We start from the raw sequence: 24,322 nt of genomic DNA on the forward strand, positions 1-24,322 counted from the left end.
GTCATTAGGTGTGGATTAGTTGCTAAAGCCTTTGTGTCTTGACCTCTTGAACTTTGTGAAGAGTTTTTCTGAGAAGATGGCTTTACTGCACTTAGTTGTGCTCTGGCTTGGCTTCGTGTATAGGGGCGAGCTGTGGTTTTGTGGCCTGTGCCAGCCAGATCTGTGTAGGGATTGCAGGGGGGTGCAGCATCCGGAGGTGCCACCATGGTTTGGCTACTGGATGGTGTCTGTAATTTATCTGTGGAGAGGGTCTGGGTTTGGGTCTGGTGTGGTTGATTGGTGATGGCGTTCTGTGTGCCTCTGGATCTGGTGTCAGTTTTTGTGGGGAGGGCTAATTTCCAGATGTCTGGCAAGCGGGATGTGTCGTCACGCTTGTTCATGTTGTGAGGGTGTTTCTCTATCTCGATGGCTTCCATGATTATTCTCTTGTGGTGATGTTCCATGTTAAAGAGCAATTTGGAATCTGCAAAATTAATTTCGTGTCCTGTTTCTTTCATGTGTTGGAAAAGAGAGGAAGTTTTTTCTTCTTTTTTTCACCTCCGGATGCTGCACCCCCCTGCAATCCCTACACAGATCTGGCTGGCACAGGCCACAAAACCACAGCTCGCCCCTATACACGAAGCCAAGCCAGAGCACAACTAAGTGCAGTAAAGCCATCTTCTCAGAAAAACTCTTCACAAAGTTCAAGAGGTCAAGACACAAAGGCTTTAGCAACTAATCCACACCTAATGACCCACCTAAGTGGTACTCAGGATATCACTCAAGAAATCACTCAAGATATCCCTCAAGTAATTAAGGAACAAAAGAAGAAAAGGCACACTAGCCTGGGAACTTCCTCTCTGCCACACCTCCTCAACAGTATTTATAGGAACTCAAACACTGAGATCCTGCTCTGTTCCAGTAACAAGAAGCCGAAAGCACCAGCCTGAAGATGACGAGTGGGACCTCGTCGAAACGTCGCCTAGACACCCCAACTTTTACACGGGAAGACACCCGAGGACACCAAAACCTGCATTCCTGTACCCGTGAAAATCTACGAAAGCAAATATATATATATATATATATATATGCAAAACACCTCTATATCAAATTAACTAGTTGGATGGATGCTGAGGCTATCTTGGCGGAGGAGCAAGCTGGATTTCGGCAAGGCAGATCTACCATAGATCACTGTTTTGTCTTAGCACATCTTATTGACAAATACGCAAGAAAACCCATGGGGTCTTATATGCAGCCTTCATTGATTTGAAGGCTGCCTTTGATTCAATTTCACGAGTAAGACTCTGGGCCAAATTGAATACATCCAGTATAGATAAAAGATTATTATTTTTTAATTCGGAATAGAACAGAGGCTCTGATTTTTCTTACCTAATAAGAGCGTAGATCAAAAACGTAAGGGCTGGTCTAGGAAAAGGTTTTAGGAAAATAGGAACATAGGAATCTGCCTTAAACCAAGTGAGTCCAGTGCAGTGGCTCTGCAGGGTTTCAAATTTGGGTCCTATCTGGAGATACCGGGTTTTGAACTGGGGACAAAAGCAGCAGATGCTCTAAAAGGTAAAGGTACCCCTGCCCGTACGGGCCAGTCTTGACAGACTCTGGGGTTGTGCGCCCATCTCACTCAAGAGGCCGGGGGCCAGCGCTGTCCGGAGACACTTCTGGGTCATTTGGCCAGCGTGACATCGCTGCTCTGGCGAGCCAGAGCCGCACACGGAAACGCCGTTTACCTTCCCGCTAGTAAGCGGTCCCTATTTATCTACTTGCACCTGGGAGTGCTTTCGAACTGCTAGGTTGGCAGGCGCTGGGACTGAACAACAGGAGCGCACCCCACTGCGGGGATTCGAACCGCCGGCCTTTCGATCGGCAAGCCCTAGGCGCTGAGGCTTTTACCCACAGCGCCACCCGCGTCCCAGCAGATGCTCTACCACGGAGCTATTTGGCATGTGAGCAAGACCGCCTAGCATCACATGGTGGTGGATCCAATCCCTGCCAAAAGCGGCAGAGTCTGCATCTGTGATGGCCTGGGATTTGGACTCAGATGCTGAACCTGAGGGATCCCAGCCTGCACAGGAGTCCCCGCCTCCAGAACCAGCTGAGCTGGGGCTGGGGCATCAGCCTCACCTGTGCTGGATCCTCAGGTGCAGGCATCAGCTGAGTCTGCTCTGGCTCCTGAGATGATGGAGGACCCATGGCCTGCAGGTGCTCCACTCTCAGCCCCCTCAGAGGAAGCTGAGGTGGCCTCTGGGTCTGGTAACCCTCCAGCCTCTCTTGAGCTGCAGAGGCTCAGGACAGAGAGGTGGAGGGAACGAAGTTCCCATAGGAGGAGTGCTCGCCTCCAGGCCAGGAGAGGCGAGTCACCAGAGGATCGGGGCCGCCCTAATGCCTCGGGGAAGATAAAAGCCGGCCAGCCCCAGTCCCAAGTTGCAGGAGCAACATTGTTGGTTGCCAGTTCCTGCCTGAGCTCCTGACCTGCCCTGGCTCCCTGCTTTTCTTTTCTTTGCTTTGCTTTCATGTAAAGCAGTCGCGAAATAAATAAATACCGTATTTTTCAGTCTATAAGATGCACTTTTTCCCTCCTAAAAAGTAAGGGGAAATGTGTGTGCATCTTATGGAGCAAATGCAGGCTGCGCAGCTATCCCAGAAGCCAGAACAGCAAGAGGGATCGCTGCGCAGCACTCCCTCTTGTTGTTCTAGCTTCTGGCTTAGCCCCTCAGTCCCTTCCCCCACCTCCCGGAAAAGCCCACAAGAGTCAATCTGCCTTTCACGAGCCACACGGAGCATGTGTATGACTCTTGGGGGCTTTTCCCCGAGGAGGGAGAAGGGCAGCCCATCAGTGACAGGCTGCCCTTCTCCCTCCTCGGGAAAAAGCCTGCATTCGCCGCACACACGCTCCACGCGGCTCGTGAAAGGGAGCGCTGAGCAGAGCCTGGGATGCATACAGCCTCTGCGCAGCGCTCCCTTTAAAGAATATTTTTTTCTTGCATTCCCCCTGTAAAAATTAGGTGCATCTTATGGTCAGGTGCGTCTTATGGAGCAAAAAATACGGTGCATTGATCTTTCAGCTAGGGAGAAATTAATTTTGGCTGTAGTACGCCTGACAACTTGCACTGCCTTTCCAGAAAATGACGGCTGATGAATCTGAAGTGATCAGAATGGAACGTTCAACCTTTTAGCCCTCATTCTAGGTCTTGTTCATGCTAAATTCTTTCTCTCCCCCCACAACTTACAGGTGCACATTCATTCGTCATGCTCCTGCCACTACTTCTGGCGCTGCATTTCATTATGTTCATTCCTGGTGAGTGTCATTTACTTTGCTGCAGCCAAGTCTTGAAAGTTAACTCCGCCTGCTAAAATTATTAGATTGCAGTGCCAATGGAAGCTTCCTTCTGGGACTAACAGCAGACTGAGCACTGGGGAAGGAGGGTACTTCCTTGGGGCCACAGTGGGGAGGAGGGCTGCTGTCCCACACATACTTGCATCAGGGAAGGCTTCATTGAGCTCAGTGGGGTTTATATCTGCGCAAACATGTGTGTTATGTGGGTGGCGCTGTGGGTAAAAGCCTCAGCGCCTAGGACTTGCCGATCGAAAGGTCGGCGGTTCGAATCCCCGCGGCGGGGTGCGCTCCCGTCGCTCAGTCCCAGCGCCTGCCAACCTAGCAGTTCAAAAGCACTCTTAAGTGCAAGTAGATAAATAGGGACCGCTTACTAGCGGGAAGGTAAACGGCGTTCCGTGTGCTGCGCTGGCTCGCCAGATGCAGCTTGTCACGCTGGCCACGTGACCCGGAAGTGTCTGCGGACAACGCTGGTTCCCGGCCTCTAGAGTGAGATGAGCACACAACCCTAGAGTCTGTCAGGACTGGCCCGTACGGGCAGGGGTACCTTTACCTTTAAACATGTGCAGGATTGGACTGTAAACCATTACAGCGGTTCCTCGGGTTACAGATGCTTCAGGTTACAGACTCTGCTAACCCAGAAATAATACTTCGAGTTAAGAACTTTACTTCAGGATGAGAACAGAAATTGCGCGGCGGCGGCAGCAGCGGGAGGCCCCATTAGCTAAAGTAGTACCTTAGGTTAAGGACAGTTTCAGGTTAAGAATGGACATCCAGAACGAATTAAGTTCTTAACCCAAGGTACCACTGTAAAGGCATAGGAGATGATCCCTTAATTTCCATCCCAGCAGGGTGTTCTTTGAAGATTCTCCTACTGCTGATCCCAACAGCCCCATTCCTATGCGCAGAGAATAGTGTTTGCATAGTGACTGTTCAGGAACAAGGCATGGAGTGGATTGTGCCGATAGCTTGCACAGGATAAGCTGTTCTCTGGCTGTGAAGCAGTGATTCATCATTGCATTATGCTCAACTGGGATGTTTGCTTTATACGCTCAGTGAATGGGAGAAAGAATTCCATAGTTGGCGCCTCCCAGGTAGAAATTGTATGCGCCATGTTTATTTTTAGAGTGTTATTTTTGTATGTGTTTCGTATCTGGCAAAAGCGGTAAAGCTGTAAATAAAGAACGCAGACGCAGCTGTCAAGATCTCTTGGGCATCTCTCCATTTGCACAAAACAGCTCAGGTGGCTCCATTTCAACACACCTTGAGCTGAAGTTGCACAAGCAATGTCTCTTTACGGAAAACTGCAGAGTAATTTCCATGAATCAGAACAGGATTCATACAGAAAATGACAACCGATTCTTTTTAGTATGCTATTGAAAGTTACTTTCAGTGCTGTGAGAAAAGGAGACACAACGAGTGCCTGGTCATTAAAAAAGTGTTTTCAATTTGTTGTTAGCCACCCTGAGCCCGGTTTTTGAACCGGGAAGGGCGGGGTATAAATAAAAATGCATTTATTTATTTATTATATTCATTCCCAGAGGCAGGGAGAAGCTGGAAAGATCCTCCTGATAGTCACTCATGGTACCAGTCTCTGCAGGTATGGCTTGTTAGAACATACAGGGCAATAGATGTTTATGTCTTGGTTTTGTATAAGCATTTTAGTGTTCCAAATATATTGATTTGCATAGATTTATGGAATACATGGCTGAAGAGGCAGGTGATCTTCCTCTCTCTGTCCACAACAGAAGTGGTGTGATTTGGGCCCCAGATTGTGGGTGCCCAGCAATGCATGCATGCAAGAGAGGGATCTCTCCACCTGAAGAGATCACATGTGGTCAAAGAGGGTTCTGGGTAGCCATGTTGATAAACAGGATACTATACTAGATTATAGGCCTCTTGTCTGATCTAGTAGGGCTCATATTATATTCTTATCAGTTAATGTCTCTCCACACCTGCCCTGTTTCGCACTCAGGCAGTTGGTCAGAGATTGCTTTGTGTTACTTAAAACAAAATGGAGGAACAAATCACAAAATTTATTAATGTGTAGTCTGAAACTCACCCCGTGACGGGGTGAGCTCCCGTTGCTTGGTCCCTGCTCCTGCCAACCTAGCAGTTCGAAAGCACGTCAAAGTGCAAGTAGATAAATAGGTACCGCTCCGGCGGGAAGGTAAACGGCGTTTCCATGCGCTGCTCTGGTTTGCCAGAAGCGGCTTAGTCATGCTGGCCACATGACCCGGAAGCTGTACGCCGGCTCCCTCAGCCAATAAAGCGAGATGAGCGCCACAACCCCAGAGTCAGCCACGACTGGACCTAATGGTCAGGGGTCATTTTACCTTTACCTTAGTCTGAAACTTTATAAGTCTGATGTCCAACAACCCACTTCAAAATCCTTGTTTTCTGCAAAAGATCTGCTTCTAGTACAACCAAACATTTGGACTGGATCCAAACCAAGGTAATCACACGTACTTAAATATGTGTCATTTCACATTGAAATAAATATGAAAAGTTAGTCATTACCAGCTGAAGTCCCACTGATTTTTATAGGACCTATGTAAGTGTGGTTAATGTACTTGGGATCCAAACCATTGGTTGTAGAAGTGGGGGATTGAAATGTGAGGATCAAGGAGAACAGTGACACTAGAGGATCATTTAACAGGAAATTGAATCTGGGACTTCCTGCAAGCTGTACATATGCTCTTTCCCTGAGTTCTTGCTCAGTTAATAGGTCAGCTACTAAAAAGAGTAGTTCTCATTTACAAATGTGGGTAAAGGGACGCGGGTGGCACTGTGGGTTAAACCACAGAGCCTAGGGCTTGCCGATCAGAAAGTCGGTGGTTCGAATCCCTACAACGGGGTGAGCTCCCGTTGCTCAGTCCCAGCTCCTGCCAACCTAGCAGTTCGAAAGCACGTCAAAGTGCAAGTAGATAAATAGGTATCGCTCCAGTGGGAAGGTAAACGGCGTTTCCGTGCGCTGCTCTGGTTTCGCCAGAAGCGGCTTAGTCATGCTGGCCACATGACCCGGAAGCTGTCTGCGGACAAACGTCGGCTCCCTCGGCCAATAAAGCGAGATGAGCGCTGCAACCCCAGAATCGTCCGAGACTGGACCTAACATCGAGGGGTCCCTTTACCCTTTATGTGTGTGGATAGGCTTATGCTGCATACACAATATAGTCAACTATATCACTGTCATTTCTTTTAAATCTATTGTGTTCTTCAGACAATGGGAGAAAGATTTGAGGACCACGTTAAGACCATAGATCTTCTTCTGCAGAAACTTGACAACTGGACAGAAGATCACTTGGGGGCTTTAGACCAGTTGGTGAATGAACATGTCATAAACCTATGGGAATGGCTGGAGCAACATAGCAAGGATCTCACCGCATGGCTCAATATGTACTTGTGGACCCTCCAAGAGCTCCATAATAGGTATATGGAAGGTTCTGACTACAGGCTGGGCAAAGAGATCCTACTTCATGACAAATGTTGGGAAGAAAACATCAGCAAAGCAGACATGTGGTTGAAACACCCAAATACTACCCTAAGCAAGTGGCTGGAGGAGGACCTCATGACCTTCAACAAAGCATTGGAGATCCCGGGCAACAGTATGGGCAATTCACGGCAAGAGTCTACAAAGATTCATATCCAGCACCCAAAAGACCATGTTAAAATCCTAGAACAGTTATTGGCTGACTACACAGCAACTGCCACTAAGTGGCTAGAGTGGTGCAGCACACTGAGAGAAGCATCTTCTCAGAAATCTGCCCCAAAGCTAGGAAGAGCACAAGCGACAACACTGGGGGTTAAGTGCCTCATTGTCATGAAATGGCTAGAAGAGCACGTTGATGCCTTGGAACAGTGGCTGATGGATTCCATGAACTGGCAAAAGAAACGAAAGATCATCATCTAAGCATTGTCAGATGTATTTGAATGAGTTCTGCATGAGATATCTCCCACCAGGACTTATGAAACTTAGACTGTGGATTTCTACAGTCTATGAACTTGCAGGCTGTAATATTCCAACATGAATAAAACCTAAGCAAATATTTCCTGGATTCGTTTTTTTTATTATTTTGGCATATAATTTGCTCCTTCTTTTCTACTCTTCCAACGAACCCCCTACCAATCTCTCTCTCTAGATTTTATTTTCCATTTATTGCGTTTCTGAGCACAATTCAAAGTGTTGGTGCTGACCTTTAAAGCCCTAAACGGCCTCGGTCCAGTATATCGAAGGAGCGTCTTCACCCCCATCATTGTGCCTGGACACTGAGGTCCAGCACCGAGGACCTTCTGGCGGTTCCCTCACTGCAAGAAGCCAAGTTACAGGGAACCAGGCAGAGGGCCTTCTCGGTAGTGGCGCCCTCCCTGTCGAACGCCCTCCCACCAGATGACAAAGAGAACAACAACTACCAGACTTTTAGAAGACATCTGAAGGCAGCCCTTTTTAGGGAAGCTTTTAATGTTTGATGTATTACAGTATTTTAATATTTTTTTGGAAGCTGCCCAGAGTGGCTGGGGAAGCCCAGCCAGATGGGCAGGGTATAAATAATAAATTATTATTATTATTATTATTATTATTATTATTATTATTATTATTATTATTGCTTGAGCTTCTCATTTGGGCATCTCAGGGACATGGTACATGCCATCCCAGGAAGAGCTATATTTATTTAGTGTAGTCCAAAGGCTTCATCCGCACATTTTTTCACTTGGTTTGCTGTGACCAATAAGCTACTCAGAACAGCGCCCACAAGCAGCTTCCATATCTCCTCACCATAAACACCATGCTTCAAGTTCTCAGTGGAGTCTGTCCACAGGTCAACTGTGACCCATCTATAGTTAAGCCACCTCAGTCATGTCTCCATAGGACAACCTTGTGTGTGACTGATGGCTTCAGCCTCACTCTTCTGATATTCAGACAAACGTAAATGCACGCAGACACATTTGGTCTGAGCTATTTCAAACATATTGCTGTGGGTCTGAATCACAGACTTGGACGCCAGCATTCCTGAATTTCCAGTGTTTCAGATCGAGATCCCAGGTGTTTCTTGGCCTTTGCCTGCTGTAACGAACTATTATTCAAGTTAATTATGAGTTTCATGAGCACGACTCGTTGCCTCGCCAAGGCCTGGGATATCTTGGATTAGACTTACGCTTCCCTTAATGTCACAGAGTCCCTCAGACGCATTACTCTGAATTCTAATTCTTGCTGAAGAAACACAAAGCCTACAAAGCATACCGCAAGGCCTTCAAAGCATGTCTGTTTATATTTGAGCTCCAGCCTGCTGGCTCACTTTCCTCTTTTTCTCTTGGGCGGAAAAGGAAGAGCAGGAGGTCAGAAAAGGGTAATCTTTTTTTAATGCAGTGCTTTGGATAAAAACACACACTGACACAGCCAGAGTGAGACAGATATTAATGACATTATAGCTTATTCCTCTTAAGTTGTGTTGGTTTTTTAAAACTCTCCCAACCATCTTAAATTCTATTTATCTACATTGATGGCTTTATTAAGACAGGATCTTTTGCATCCATCCTACTGTGGGTGCAAATGTGCACTGCGCATGCATTCATGTGCGCACACAAAGAACCTAAAAGCATCTGCACAAAATCGATGCCATTATTACGATTATTACTATTATTATTATTATTATTATTAGATGTTTTTATTAAAGGATTTTCTTAGTTAACAAGGGTGCATGCAACACCTCTGTTTTTGATTCATAGAGTCTTTTCTACAGGTCAGTTACGTTTGGTGTGAGTCACTTACATTCGCCAACCAAGTACGCCACACAATCCCACCCATACATTCTAGAGGACGGAACGAAACAATGGGTGCACATGGAAATGGATACAACTGGAAATATCCCCACCATGGTGTACAAACCGATTTCTCCAAAACAAATTAAGAAAATCCCCACAATGCTAAACAGGTTCACACAGTCCATCTGGGATGTATTTTGGAATACCACACTGTAGGGCTGCCATAAGTCTGGATTTTCCTGGACGTTACTAGGATTTCAAAGGCAGAATTGACGTCCGGGGAGAATTTCTGAAAGGCAGTGCTTTGTCCTGGATCATAGGCAAGTCAATCAAAAAATTGTGTTTTGGGGGGCGTTTTTGTAATTTTTTTCATTCTGTATTTTACATGGCTGTTTCTTTGTTTTATGATGCTTTATGATGACCTATACCTTTTTTAAAAACCCACAATTTCACAGTAGATTTGAAATTTACAGGTTGTTCTCTTTTGAAAGAAAACTATACGATAAAGATGTATAGACGGTATATTACACCAGTACAAATAGCAAAAATGTACAAAACCGGGTCAAACATATGCTGGAAATGTAAAGAAAAAGAAGGTACTATGTATCATATGTGGTGGGAATGCAGAGAAGTTAAAAAAATTTGGGAAATGATTTACAATGAATTGAAAAAAAAATGTTTATAATGACATTTGTAAAAAACAAAACAAACCAGAAGCATTTTTGTTAGGCATTGTAGGACAAGACCTGCCAAGAAAAACAAAGAATTTACAACAGCAGCAAGAGTCTTGTTAGCACAAGAATGGAAGAATGAGGAAATCCCAATGAAAGAACAGAGGAGAAAAAATGTAAATGGTTATACTGATTGATAATTTGTTTGTTAAAATTGTTCAATAAAACTATATATATATATATATATATATATATATATATATATATATATATATATATATATATAATAATAATAAACCACAATTTCAGTGGTTTCCTAAAAAACAACTCAACAACTTATTTACCTGCATGTGGGACAAGGGTGGTAGGAAGCCCAGAATTCTTAAAAAGAACAATTTAAGATTCTGGAAGTTGCAGATAATCTGTCCCCAGACCCATCCCCATTACAAAAACATGGCAAGCCAAAGGCTTTCGCCACCTAACAGAGTTATACAAAAACCCATACCGACACGAGAAATGCACGACAAACTTGAGGACACCCAAAATCAATGCCTTTATGACATGAAAATGAACTCTCTCCTCTGCATATAAAACAATATTGAATGCTTTCTAGAAACTGGCGGTCAGGTATTAAATCTTTGGTGCCAGTGGAAGAATTTCCAGATGAAGAAATAAATACACAGTTGTTGCTCATCTGTTGCAAACCACCCAGATACCTTCCAGGAATGAAGCAGCTCTCTTAAAAGACCTGTTGCATTTCCCCTTCCATTCATGCCGTAACGTGGTGTCGCTGTGAAAATCTCAAGGGCTCTTGCGAGTACCCTGTGAAGCTGGGGAAAGGTAGAATTTCCTGGAGATGGTTTTGGCTTACACCAGAATAAACGTGTTTGTTTCTTATCCCCAAATCGAAGTGGGATCCTGGCAGTTTCTCCACACTCATTCCCAGTCCAAAGGAGGAGGGGCAAACACAGAAAGCCAATAGGGAGGCCCCTGGGTGAAGTACCAGGAAGTGAGGGAGGTTGCCAATGAAGAAGACTGAGAATCTTCCGCTTGGCTGCATAAGTTGCACTTTCAAAATGCTAGGAATTTACTTCCAATGAAAACTTACCTTTCCTACTATACCTCCAGATATTAGATTAGGGACAATTGGGTTGTGTCTCTTTCTTTCTTTCTTTCTTTCTTTCTTTCTTTCTTTCTTTCTTTCTTTCTTTCTTTTCTTTTCTTTTCTTTCTTCCTTTTTTTTTTTTTTTTTTTTGCTTTGTGCTTGGTTGGTTGGTTGGTTGGTTGGTGTGTTTCTTTTTTAAAAAAATAATATTTATTAAAGTTTCAAACAAAATTACAATAATACAAAAAAAAGAAGAAAAAAGAAAATACAAAAAACAGAAAAGATAGAATAACAATTAAAAACGAATCAGTCTTTCCATATCTTGTCTTTTGTTCACTTTTTTCCCTGACCTCCTCACACCTCCCTTTTTTGCATTCCAGTTCAATTAATTAATTCAGCAAATCCTTTCCCTCTTTGTTCTTATCTTAATCCTTTATCTTAGTATATTATTACTTCAAATTCCCATCTATTAACGATCCATTTTTACATAAACCTTAATAACATTGCTGCTAAAGCCACTTAACTTCATTCCAACATCATTCTAACATTCATTAATTTTGCAATGTTTCTGTAAATAGTCTTTGAATTTCTTCCAATCTTCTTCCACCGACTCTTCTCCCTGGTCTCAGATTCTGCCGGTCATTTCTGCCAGTTCCATATAGTCCATCACCTTCATCAGCCATTCTTCCAGAGTGGGTAGATCTTGTGTCTTCCAATACTTTGCAATAAGTATTCTCGCTGCTGTTGTGGCATACATAAAGAAAGTTCTATCCTTCTTTGGCACCAATTGGCCGACAATGCCCAGGAGAAAGGCCTCTGGTGTTTCTTTGCTTGCTTATTCTGGGTTTTGTTTTCCAACTAGTGCTGCTTTTTTTGTGGGCTCCTTCCTCATTAGTGCTTGGATTTATTTTCGTCAGACTTGAGTTCTTTCTAAGTATGAACTGTTTTTAATTTGCTCTTATGGCGAACCACCTTGGGAGCCATTATGGCTGAAAGGCAATTATGAATATAGTAAATACATAAAAATGAGCTGCTTAGATGTGCATAGCATCTAAAGGCCCTGGAGAATCTGATGATTGGCTTAGATAGGGATTCCCCACACTGAGAAAAACAAAAAGAGGCACAATGAGAAAAGTCATCCAGGAAACCGCCTTATCAGGCTGCTGTAATGTTATCTCAACTCCCTGCCAGATCATATTGTTAAATCACTTCTTGAAGGCCAAACAATGTGCAACATTCAATGTGTTGTTGCATTTAATGCGTAAGGTTGTTCTTTTTAAATGCAAACTGAACTCGCTGGGAGGTCTTGCTATAATTGGGAAGGGAGTGGGAATTTAACCCTTTCCTCCCCTGCTTCATTCCTGAGGGAATTCCCACATGCACACCCTCTGAAGGGGTTAAATTGTATGTGCAGGAAATCCCCCATGACACCAAATGGGAGATTTCCTCCCCAGGCAAATTAACCACTTCAGAGATGGATTTCCTTCTGGATCATGAAATTTTAATCATCATCATCATCACCCCCTCCACAGTTGCTGCAATCTCGATAATTAATGTACCTCCCCCTCCCCAGCTGATACTATTTGCATTTAAAAAGCACCCAACCAACTACACATCAAATGCAAAGGCACATTTAACACCTCATCTGGGATGTATTTTGGAATACCACACTGTAGGGCTATCATATGCCCAGATTTTCCCGGACATTAGGCTGTTTCTTTATGATGTTTTATGATGACCTATACCTTTTTAAAACCACAATTTCAATGGTTTCCTAAAAAACAACTCAACAACTTTTTGAAATATGGCAACTCTACCACACTGGAAGTAGAAGTATAGCGCAAAACACATGTTCGCCTGCATGTGGGAAGCCCAGAATTCTTAAAAAGAACAATTTAAGATTCTTGAAGTTTCATCTGATGCAAGCAATAAAGTCTTTATGCACATTAATTACAGCAGGATCGGAGGAAACAGAGGTTCATATACTTCCAAACAATGCTTTGGATTTTAATACAATGTTAATCACTCAGATTGTGCTGGCGAGAAAACTTGAATTTGCAGACGCCTGGACTAAGCTAACTATGGCCTTAATCCAATACCATAATGTTTTAGACTTATTTTATTTCAGACCCCTGTAATTTTGGCAGGGTGTGTGTGTGTGTGCGCATGCGTGCGTGTAACAAGTAGTAACTTTATCCACTCTGATCTTCCTTTGTTAATTATTCCTTGCTCAACTCTGAAATCTCCAGGTCAAATAAGTGTCCTGAGAAAGATCCACAAACCAAGTTATCAGCACATCAAAGGTGGAATCCTGAGGGACACAGCAAATGTTCTGTAGTTGCACCTGGAAAATGTTTCCCACTCTGTACATAGATTATAAGATCTCAACATGCTGGGATACAACAGATCCTCTGAGTCAGTTTGCCAAGTGGACTCAGAAGTCGACAAAAACCAGGACACACAACTTCACAGGATGGAAGAGTGCCTCCATTGTCCCTCCATTGAGGAGAAAGCCAACAGGAGAGGAGGTTTATACTAACACACATCATTGATCCTCCTGGTCCAGTTATGTCTTATTTGAAAGGCAATAGCAGTCCAGGACCTCAAACTGAGCTACCTGGTACCCAAGAACCTTCAAATCAGGAATAGGAAATATGTAGCCCTCTAGATGTTATTGAACTCCCAGCTCCTATCAGCTCTGGTTCACATGGCCCGTGGTGAAGGTTGTTGAGCACAGCAATAACTGGGCAGCCTCAAATGGAGATATCTTCCAATATCTTAAGGTTTTTCATGTGGAAGTTGGAGCCAGCTTGTTCCCTCCTGCTCTCCTGCAGGACCAGAACCAATGGCTTCAAGTTACAAGAAAGGAGATCCCATGATACACTGGGCCAAAGATTTTGGATATAATATGCAGCTAAAAGAATGGGAGAGGTTGTGGAAAGAAAGAATAAAATTCACAGCATGTAATGTTTTGAAAGAGAATATGATGAAAATGATGTATAGATGGTATATTACACCTGTGAAATTAGCTAAATGGGTGGCGCTGTGGGTAAAACCTAAGCGCCTAGGACTTGCCGATCGAAAGGTTGGCGGTTCGAATCCCCGCGGCAGGGTGCGCTCCCGTCGCTCGGTCCCAGCACCTGCCAACCTAGCCGTTCAAAAGCACCCTCGGGTGCAAGTAGATAAATAGGGACCGCTTACTAGCGGGAAGGTAAACGGCGTTCCGTGTGCTGCGCTGGCTCGCCAGATGCAGCTTGTCACGCTGGCCACGTGACCCGGAAGTGTCTGCGGACAGCGCTGGCTCTCGGCCTATAGAGTGAGATGAGTGCACAACCCTAGAGTCTGGCAAGACTGGCCCGTACGGGCAGGGGTACCTTTACCTTTATAAGACAAGTAATAAATGCTGGAAATGTAAAGAAAAAGAAGGATATTTTTATCATATGTGGTGGGAATGTAAGAAAGTAAAAAACTTCTGGGAAATGATATATAATGAGATGAAAAAGATGTTGAAATATACATTTTTTAAAAAAAAACCAGAAGCATTTTTACTTGGTATTATAAGTGAGAACATGAATAGACAGGACATGAAACTGTTTTTATATGGACTTCCGGGTTAGCGCGATCGGCTAATGGCGGATTCCCTCCGAGCTCCGGAGGGAATCGGCTCTGCTGGAGATGGGTCCTGCCGCGGCGGCGACGCGGGGACCCTCAGAAACCGCAGGCGCTGAAGCCTGCGGACTTGGTGACTCGGCGGGCACCTTAAGCGCCCCCCGACCCACGAAGAAGCCTTTTTAAAGGCTTCGGAGAGGGTACGGAGAGTGGCGTGGTGCTGTGAGTAAACCGCTACTTCAGTGGAGTGAAGCCGCGAGCCATGGCCGGAGAGCGCTGACTTTTTTCCTTGAAAATTCGGACTGAAAAAGAATCAACCCGTGAGTAGAACGGAATTGGGATTAAAAAATTCTTTTCCTTTTGAATTTGGTATGACCGGGGGATGTGCTAAAAGGAAGTCCGCACCCCCCCTTCCTGCAGATGACCTAAAGCAAGAATTGGATAACTAAGGTGGAGGGACCAATTTTCTCCTTGTGAGATAAAAGATATTAATTTCATGATTGGCATAAGAAGTTTTGTGCTGGAGGATAAGTGCTAAATTTTAGAAGTTGCTGTGTAACCCCCCCGGACCCCGGGAGCGTCCTGCGAGTGAGCCTGTTGAGGAGACATAAGGAGTTTGACAGCTGTTGAGGAGCTGTCAAACAAGTTGTCAAAGGTAGAAAGACTTGCTATTTACTATTTTTGCGGATTAAGTGTGCTACATTTAAACCTAAGTTGTTGGAAACAAAGGAGAAATAAATAACAAGGTAACGGACTGTTGGAAAAGGATTATTAAGTAACCAGAATCCCTCTAGGGGGAATTCTGAGGCATTACAATGGCTGCAGATGGAAAAGTACAGGCCGAGCTTGAAAAAATGTTCTTTCTCGTGGGAAAATTGCAAGACCAGAGTACAGCTATGGCTAGAAGGATTGCGACCTTGAATTCTAAAGTAAGCAATTCTGTTGACTGTGTTAAGGATTTGACTGGAAAAAATTCTGCAGCCGAATTAGAAGAGATATTGTCAGAGGGAAGAAGGAGCGGAAAAAGTGCAGGTGGAAATGACCAACCAGAAGCCTATAATTGTGGAATACAAGGAAAGTAAGATGTGGTTTATGAAAATTTGGATGGAAGCTAAGAATGAAGAATGGAGTGATCTCCTTATGGGGAGATCGGAAGACTTATGGATTACAAATCTTCTTAAGATGAAAGAGGGAGCCTCTGGGACATTTGGAATAGTTGGGTTGAAAAGAAGCAAGAAATATGATTGGGGCTCCACTTTTGAACATGGAGGACTGGTTGGAAGAAACTTCGATTTTACAGAGAAAGAGCTCCTTCGAGACCTGCTGACCAACATAAAGGGCTACCAACAAAACCGGCAGAGAGGGACTGACAGAGACTTGAAGGCCTCGGATGTGAGAAATCCAGGCTAAGAACTGTCATTGTAGACAATTATTCTTTTTTCGGGATGGGACTGAAACCGGGAAAGGGGGGGGGGATGAGAGTAGAATTTTAAGAACTTTTATGTTTTTTGTGTTTAGTTATTATGATCAATAATTAATATGAAAAGGGGAAATTTGTGGAAGGGAATCTGGGTCGACCTTAGAAAAGGATGTAATGTTTATAATAGTTGTGTATAAGTTAAATTTGGCTAATTAAGAAGAACCAAGTTAAAAAATGATAATAATATTGTAAGGATGAGAGATAAGAACTTGCTGAGCTAATTATTGGAACTGGGATACATGAAGGGGAGGTGAGGGGAAGTCAGGAAAAGTGGTTAAGAAAGTAAGGATTTGAAATTATACATGTTTGTTTTTGTCTTTGTGTGTTTGTGCTATCTATATAAAATGTGAAAACTCAATAAATATTTTTTTTTAAAAAAAAGAAACTGTTTTTATATGCAACAACAGCGGCAAGGGTATTGCTGGGCCAGAAATGGAAACAAGAATACTGACGAAAGAAGAATGGCAGATGAAATTAATGGACTATGCAGAATTGGATAAGATGACAGCAAGGATTCAAAACCTACAGGACCAGAGATTCACAGAAGATTGGAATAAATATATGAACTATTTGAAGAGCAATTGTGATCAACAAATTACGCTAGTAGGACTACAAGAAGTTTTGTAAGGAAGGAATATATGAAATATTGCAACGAAGATAAAGAAGAGAGACATTAGTTATGATACTTAAATGTAATAGTGAAATTAAGAAATGTAAATTAAGTGGGAAAGATTGGAAAATTTTCAGATGTGATTGATAGAAGTCAAAAAATTGTAAAGATATAAAAGTATGTTTTATAATCGTTGAAAATGATATGTTAAAAAAACTAATAAAAATATATAGGAAAAAGAAAGGAGATCCCAACTAAAGATGAGGGAGAACTTTCTGGTGGTAGGAGCTGTTTGACCATGGAACAAACTCCTTCTGGAGGTGGCGGACTCTCCTTCCTTGGAGGTTTTCAGGCAGAGATTGGATGGCCATTTATCTTGGATGCTTTAGTTGAGATTCCTACCTAATAGGGGTTGGACTAGATGACCCTCAGGGTCTCTTCCAATTCCGCAATTCTGTTTTTTATGGCAGGGATTGGCCATAGAACATTTTGCATGCAGAACAGAAGCATTTTTATTAGGAATTACAGGTACTGGCATCCTAAAGGACCAGAAAAGACTTTTTACATATGGCACAACAGCCACCCGGATGCTACTAGCGCTCATCTCGCTTTATTGGCCGAGGGAGCCGACGTTTGTCCGCAGACATCTTCCGGGTCATGTGGCCAGCATGACTAAGCCACTTCTGGCGAACCAGAGCAGCGCACGGAAACGCCGTTTACCTTCCCGCCAGAGTGGTTCCTATTTATCTAATTGCACTTTGATGTGCTTTCGAACTGCTAGGTTGGCAGGAGCAGGGACCGAGCAACAGGAGCTCACCCTGTCGCAGGGATTCAAACCGCGACCTTCTGATCGGCAAGTCCAAGGCTCTGTGGTTTAACCCACAGCGCCACCTGTGTCCCTAGGAATTACAGGTACTGGCATCCTAAATAATAATAATAATAATAATATCTTTATTGTCATTGCCCCCTCTCGGGGACAACGAAATTACTTGGCTGCTCCATCCACCCAGGTAGGGGGCACTCCACACAAAATCAAAACAACTATAAAAACACTAATTAAAACAATACAGTATAATACAGCAAGGAAGATTAGATGACTTTCAAAGTCCAGGCTTCCCATTCAGGGCCGAGATCGCTCTGGAGAAGAAGCTGTTCTTAAGACGGCTCGTTCTTGTCTTCATCGTCCTGTATCTCCGTCCCGACGGCAGGAGCTCGAAGAGACAGTGACCAGGATGCGATGGATCTTTTACTATGTCCAGTGCCTTCCTATGGCACCTTGTGGCATAAATCTGCTCTAAGGTGGGGAGTGGGCAGCCAACAATGCTCTCTGCTGCCTTAACAACTCTGCACAACCCCATCCTGTCCTGGGTAGTACAGCTTCCGTACCACACACATAAGCCATAAGTGAGCACGCTCTCAATGGCACAGTGATAGAAGGCAAGCAGCAGTTTCTGCGGAAGATGGTTTTTCCTTAGAATTCTCAAAAAGTACAGTCTCTGCTGCGCCTTCTTCACAAGCCCCCTTATGTTGACACTCCAGGACAGATCCTCTTGTAATTCAATGCCCAAAAATCTGAACGTTGTTACCCTTTCCACACAGACCCCATCAATCAAAAGTGGCTGGACATTGCTCTTCTGTCTCCTGAAGTCCACCACAAGCTCCTTTGTCTTCCTTGTATTTATGAGCAAGTTGTTAGCTCTGCACCACTCTGTCAGCCGCTCCACCTCATCTCTATAGTCCGTTTCACCCTCCCTTTCAGAGATGAGCCCAATCACGGTTGTGTCATCTGCAAATTTGACAACCCTATTACTAGGGTGAGCAGCGACACAATCGTACGTGTAGAGAATATATAGGAGCGGACTGAGTACGCATCCCTGTGGTGTTCCTGTGTTAGTCTTAAGCATACTAGAGGTATAAGGGCCCAACCGAACCCTCTGGGGGCGGTCTGACAAAAAGTCCAATATCCACCCACAAAGTGATAACGGAAGCCCCAGATCTTCCAGTTTAGACATCAGACGTTGTGGTAGAATGGTATTAAATGCCGAGCTGAAATCTAAATAAATCTAAAATCTAAAGGACCAGAAAAGACTTTTTACGTATGGAACAACAGCCGCACGGATGCTACTAGCCCAGAGATGGAAAGATGATAAAAGTTCCTACCAGAAAAGAATGGCAAACCAATCTGATGGACTATGCCGAAATAGCACAGACTGGAAAACTTTACAAAAGAATGGGAAGAATTTATAAGTTATTTAAGCAGATGGAAACACTGGCAAGATTTCGATTTCTTTTGTAGTGTAATAATTACCATGGAAAATACGGATTGATATAATAGGTCAAGTTTGGAAGATGATGCAGTTTTAAATGTTTAAAATGGGACTCCAGGGAAGGGGTGGAGGGAAGTCCTGAGATTTGGAGGAATCTCTCTATAGGGATATGTATTTGAATTTTTTTTATAATTTTGTATCGGAAAAGCAAATAAAAATGTTTTTTTTAAAAAGAAAAGAAAAAATAACCGTGATGAAAATGATGTCTGGAGAGTCCCATAATTTCACACCACCTGTTGATGGGGGGCAGGCAGGGAAGCTGCCACTGCTGGGGGGCCATTGGGTAGGGAATCCTGGCCAATGCCCAGATAAGCTGGGCTTTGATGGTGCAAATGTGTTAGTAATAATGGCAACACATGGATGGAGACAAGCATGCCGTGCACATTTTTGCCGTAGACTCGGGTTGAACGGAACAATTGCTTTCCTTGATTCTACTGGCCGATGCAAGAAAATGTGAATCTGTCGGACTTGCCCCTAGTTCCACCAGACAGGAATATCTCCTCTCCTCCCAGCTTCATTGCATTCACAATAAACACATTCCAGACATGCTTGTGGCTCACACCTATAGCCAAGCAAAAAATAAAATAAAATAAAAGAGCACTGCCACTTCCTTGGGATTGATATAAACATTTAGAATATTTTTTCCATCTGTCGGAGCATAGAAAGGCATTGGCATTTGCCAGCCTAAAAGAAGGTTTTTAAAAGGATTTTTACTGTCTTCTTATCATGTTTCCTAATGCTGACCAAGACAAGCCAGGCTGGGTTTGGAAACAGAAGGCCAAACGTGCCCAACCTAGTGTCTCCCAGATGTTTTGGACTCCAGCTATGTACCGTCAGCCCAGCCAGCCAGCACAGGGACATTGTCTAGGGGGGAATGGATGTTGCTGTTCAGAAATCTGGAGGACACCAGGTTGGCTGCTATAAAGCCTTTGGATCTCACCCTGCCAAAGTAGACTGTGAGATGATACCATTGCTGAAATTGATTATATGTATTTGTTCTTGACTTAACAACAACAGTAGTGTCTGACTCTTTGTGACCCCATGGAGAAGAGCACATCAGGCACTCCTGTCTATCACTGCCTCCCACAGTTTGGTCAAACTCATGCTGGTAGTTCCGAGAACACTGTCCAACCATCTCGTCCTCTGTCGTCCCCTTCTCCTTGTGCCCTCAATCTTTCCAACATCAGGGTCTTTTCCAGGGAGTCTTCTCTTCTCATGAGGTGGCCAAAGTATTGGAGCCTCAGCTTCACGATCTGTCCTTCCAGTGAGCACTCAGGGCTGATTTCCTTCAGAATGGAGAGGTTTGATCTTCTTGCAGTCCACGGGACTCTCAAGAGTCTCCTCCAGCACCAGAATTCAAAAGCATCCATTCTTCGGCGATCAGCCTTCTTTATGGTCCAGCTCTCACTTCCATACATCGCTACTGGGAAAACCATAGCTTTAACTATACGGACCTTTGTCGGCAAGGTGATGTCTCTGCTTTTTAAGATGCTGTCTAGGTTTGTCATTGCTTTTTTCCCAAGAAGCAGGCGTCTTTTAATTTCGTGACTGCTGTCACCATCTGCAGTGATCTTAGCCAGCTTAGCAGGAGTCAAATACCACTGGTACATCATTTTCATATAATTCTCTTTCAAAGTACAACAGGGCCATAAATTTCAGTTTCATTGTTATTTTTTTCTCCTTATTATGGTCAGTAGCGGGTGAGGGTGACAACACACACCTGAGATCCAGGTAGTTGAGTTCCAATTGCAGAGGAGAAAAGGTGAGTTATTAGGATGGCTGATGCAGTTGTAACACACCAGCAGGAGAAAGAGGTCATCCTATAATTTTTCATACCCTAAATGCTCAAGGAAGAGGGGCTTCCCTTCCTGAGTTTTGCTCAAGAATACGCCTCCAGATGGTAACAACGCAGTAACGTTGGGGAAGTATCACAGAACAACTAATAAATGTTTTGGGGTTTTTTAATGTGTCCAGTATAAATCTACCGCAAATGCACTGTTATTGCATCAGTGACATATGTCAGAATTCACCTACACACACAAAAATAAACAGCCTGGAGCCGCCTTATTAGACACCACTGGAAATTTACCAAAGCATCTCAAAGCACTAGGAATAAAGGAGGATTTCAATTTAGTTTGCATTTAAAGAGGAACCTATCAAATACAGTGGTACCTCGGGTTACATACGCTTCAGGTTACATATGCTTCAGGTTACAGACTCCGCTAACCCAGAAATAGTACCTCAGGTTAAGAACTTTGCTTCAGGATGAGAACAGAAATTGTGCTCTGGCGGTGCGGCAGCAGCAGGAGGCCCCAATAGCTAAAGTGGTGCTTCAGGTTAAGAACAGTTTCAGGTTAAGAACAGACCTCCAGAACGAATTAAGTACTTAACCCGAGGTACCACTGTACACCCTTTCTGAAACATTATTCAAACAGTTCCATAGAGATTTGCATTTACCTGAAATTTGCAATGAAGTTCTCCAAACCAATGTTTGCAAAAAAATGTATACATTAGGGAAAAGGTTTGTATTTTTTAAAAAAGACATTGGTGAAGATAACATGGACAGAGGCATGGTATTAGAGGAAATTGCTTGCAAAACTGTGTACGTTAGTCAAAATTGCATATAAAATGTGAATTTTTGTGGGGATTTTTTTTAAAAAATGCAAATTGCTGCAAAATGAACTGAATTAAAGATTAGAAAAATGAGAAACTTGGAGAAGTTAAGCTGACAGGTCTTTCCAACCCCACAGAGCACCTGAGGTAGCTGTAAATTCTGGGAAATTTAAAACAGCTGCTTGAGGCCACAGATGCATGAATCTCTCGAATCCCAGAGTGGTTTAGTAATCAATCCCTCTTCCCAGGGAACTCTAGGAATTGCAGCTCTGTGGGGAGAATGGGGGTTCTCCTAACAACTGTCAGCTCCATTAATAAACGACAGTACCCATGATTATTTGAGGGAAGCCATTACCGTTGAAGTGATATAACAGAGCATTACGTGTGTGGCAGATGTGACCTCTGTCACTTCCATTCTGTATTGTGTTTTTCAAATTAGATTTTTGCTGAGATGTGTAAATGGCTTAGAGATTTCTGCTGAAACAGAAAGCAACGTACAAGTTAAATAAATAATAATAAATCAGAGAGAGAGAGAGAATAGATTATCCAACATGAGATTCCAAATGTATACCTGCCCACTCTCTCGGCCCTTACTTTTCCACTCCACAAAAAAATTATTTTAATATTTCAAATAATAAAATATCTGATCTAATTTTATTGGCTGAAAAATCTATGTGAGTAAGCCATATAGGTGCTAGGTGTGACAGGGGTGAGGCCTTTTAATATTTAGGGAAGGAGCCTAGAAGATATTTTCACTTTTGAAGTGTTGGCAGGTATGCCGTCGTCTAGAAATTTATTGATATTGTGTAATAGGTCACCTAAGTCATATGATGGTTCCTTGTGATTACTGGCTGGACAGCAAACATTTAAAAATAGGAGTATCATAAATAGCACATACTAAATAGCCTTTTCATGTCCTTTTTGATGAAGAAGCGCCACTCCCTGCAACAAATGTCCTGTCCGTGCAAAAGGTTCATAACATAACAATAAAAAGGGCAGGGGCAGAAGAAGAATCAAGCAGCAGTTTGGAAAATTCCCGTGCCAGAAGGAAATATTTTTAGAAAGTTTTGCATGATTCTACTTAGCCTTTTCTGTGGAAAAATATTTCAGCTGTCATAAAAAAAGCCCCCCCCCCCACCTTCATTTTGGTGTTTGGATAACTCAGCAACGGCTTTGATTTAAAGCTTCAAGCTTTGCTATTTCCCTTTTGTGAGGTAAGATGGCCAGTACTTCTTTAGAGGAGAGGGAAAGTAATTGATGACTTTGAATGCTCCAAAACGTGTTTTTGCAGTGCAGCGAGAGCTTCGGACACTACGAAAATAAACTGTCCGTCTTCTGCCTTCCCTCTCCAAAGGTGAGAGGAAGTCATTTGCTTTTCCATTTCCTGCTGTACAAATAGCCTCAGCATATAGGTCTGGCCAAGGACTCAACCTGAACTGGCCTACTTTTCTTTCTTTCCTTCCTTCCTTCCACTGCCAGCCTCCGTCCTTTTGGAGGGACTTCAGCACAAGATAATAATATCCAATAGTTCTCCAGTGTGACCTTTTCCCATATTCCTGTGAGAGATCACCACTTCTGTAGAGAAGCAACTCACTCCTTGACATGCTTGGATACTAATAATTATAATAATTATATTCTGCCCATCTGGCTGGTTTTCCCCAGCCACTCTGGGCGGCTTACAATGCATAAAACACTCCATCAACCATTAAAAAACAAGATATCCTATATAAGCAACAAACAAACCAATAAATCAATAAAAACCAATACCCAATAACAACAATAATAAACAGTTTACAGTTATACCCAAATTAAAATAACCACCAACCCCAACTGAACATTTAACCAACACCAATCCGAAAATGACACAGAGGAACCAAAAATAGAACCATTTAAAATGAATTTCATTTCACTCAGTGGGACTTACTTCTGAGTAGACATGGTTAGAACTGCACCGAAACCCCAAACCTTAAGAATTAAGCGAGGAACGCACTGTTTCCTGTTTTCCAGCTGCCACTTATGCCAAAACACCTCAGCTTTGTCCAAATCCCTCAAAAATCTGCCCAAATTGAGGGAATTTAAGCCTGACGGAATATATTCTTGTGGGTAATGCATGGTTTCCTGGATTCGATAGTCATTTATTTGAATGCTGGATGTGAATTTTCTTAACAAAAACTATTTTTTAAATGACCTAAACCTACTTTGATGTCACGTTTTCAGTAATGCAGTAAAGCAAGCAAAAAAAAATAATGATTTTTTTTTTTTAAGTGGGGGGAGGAAGGGAGACTGCTACACCTGCAGAGTTTTACCAGCTCACATTACAAAGGCCTCTCTGAAGTGGTTGGGGAGCTATTTCCATTGCAAAACAGCAAGTGTTCTTGAAAGTAACTCAAAGAGCCAAATTAGACAGATTACATCAGAGTATATTTCCCTTCAGCAGAAGGTGCTTTTGAAACACCTGCCTGACATATTTGAAACATCCACAGAGGGTAACGGGAGTATCGACCAGTTTAAGGAATGGTGAAAGCACCAGCAAAATTAAAGTGAAAATGTCAGGTTGATTTTTAAGGGGGGAAGGGACCCTTGGGTTGGAGCCAGACTAAAAAACTCAAATCCTGTACTCAAATTGGGTTGGCTGAGCTGACGCAAGCAAGATGAGGCTGCCACAAAGGATAGCTTGGTACAACCGCTCAGATGGCAAAAATGCAACAACAGAACAACACACACATACGCAAAGGGGGTGGGGTTCTGGGTGGGATTATGGCAGCACATGGAAGGTAAAGGTAAAGGGACCCCTGACCATTAGGTCCAGTCGTGGCCGA

The 24,322-nt window shown here is 43.3% G+C and overlaps 1 protein-coding gene across 1 annotated transcript; it reads left to right on the top strand.

Moving 5' to 3' along the window:
* The first annotated feature begins 3,243 nt into the window (after nt 1–3,243).
* On the top strand, nt 3,244–7,238 carry LOC114593274 (uncharacterized). Its single transcript, XM_077925344.1, has 3 exons — nt 3,244–3,292; nt 4,870–4,928; nt 6,549–7,238. The coding sequence occupies exons 1-3, from the start codon at nt 3,244–3,246 to the stop codon at nt 7,236–7,238; spliced, it is 798 nt and encodes a 265-aa protein (XP_077781470.1).
* The last annotated feature ends 17,084 nt before the right edge of the window (nt 7,239–24,322 follow it).

The sequence above is a fragment of the Podarcis muralis genome, chromosome 3, assembly GCF_964188315.1.
Source record: "Podarcis muralis chromosome 3, rPodMur119.hap1.1, whole genome shotgun sequence".
NCBI classification, from domain to species: domain Eukaryota; kingdom Metazoa; phylum Chordata; class Lepidosauria; order Squamata; family Lacertidae; genus Podarcis; species Podarcis muralis.

What these genes read in the sequence shown, in the direction of transcription:
- LOC114593274 (XM_077925344.1), top strand. Translation starts at nt 3,244, where the DNA reads ATGCTCCTGCCACTACTTCTGGCGCTGCATTTCATTATGTTCATTCCT. An exon ending in TTTCATTATGTTCATTCCTG is followed by an intron (nt 3,293 to 4,869) that starts GTGAGTGTCATT and finishes ATTCATTCCCAG; the next exon opens with AGGCAGGGAGAAGCTGGAAA. An exon ending in CATGGTACCAGTCTCTGCAG is followed by an intron (nt 4,929 to 6,548) that starts GTATGGCTTGTT and finishes TGTGTTCTTCAG; the next exon opens with ACAATGGGAGAAAGATTTGA.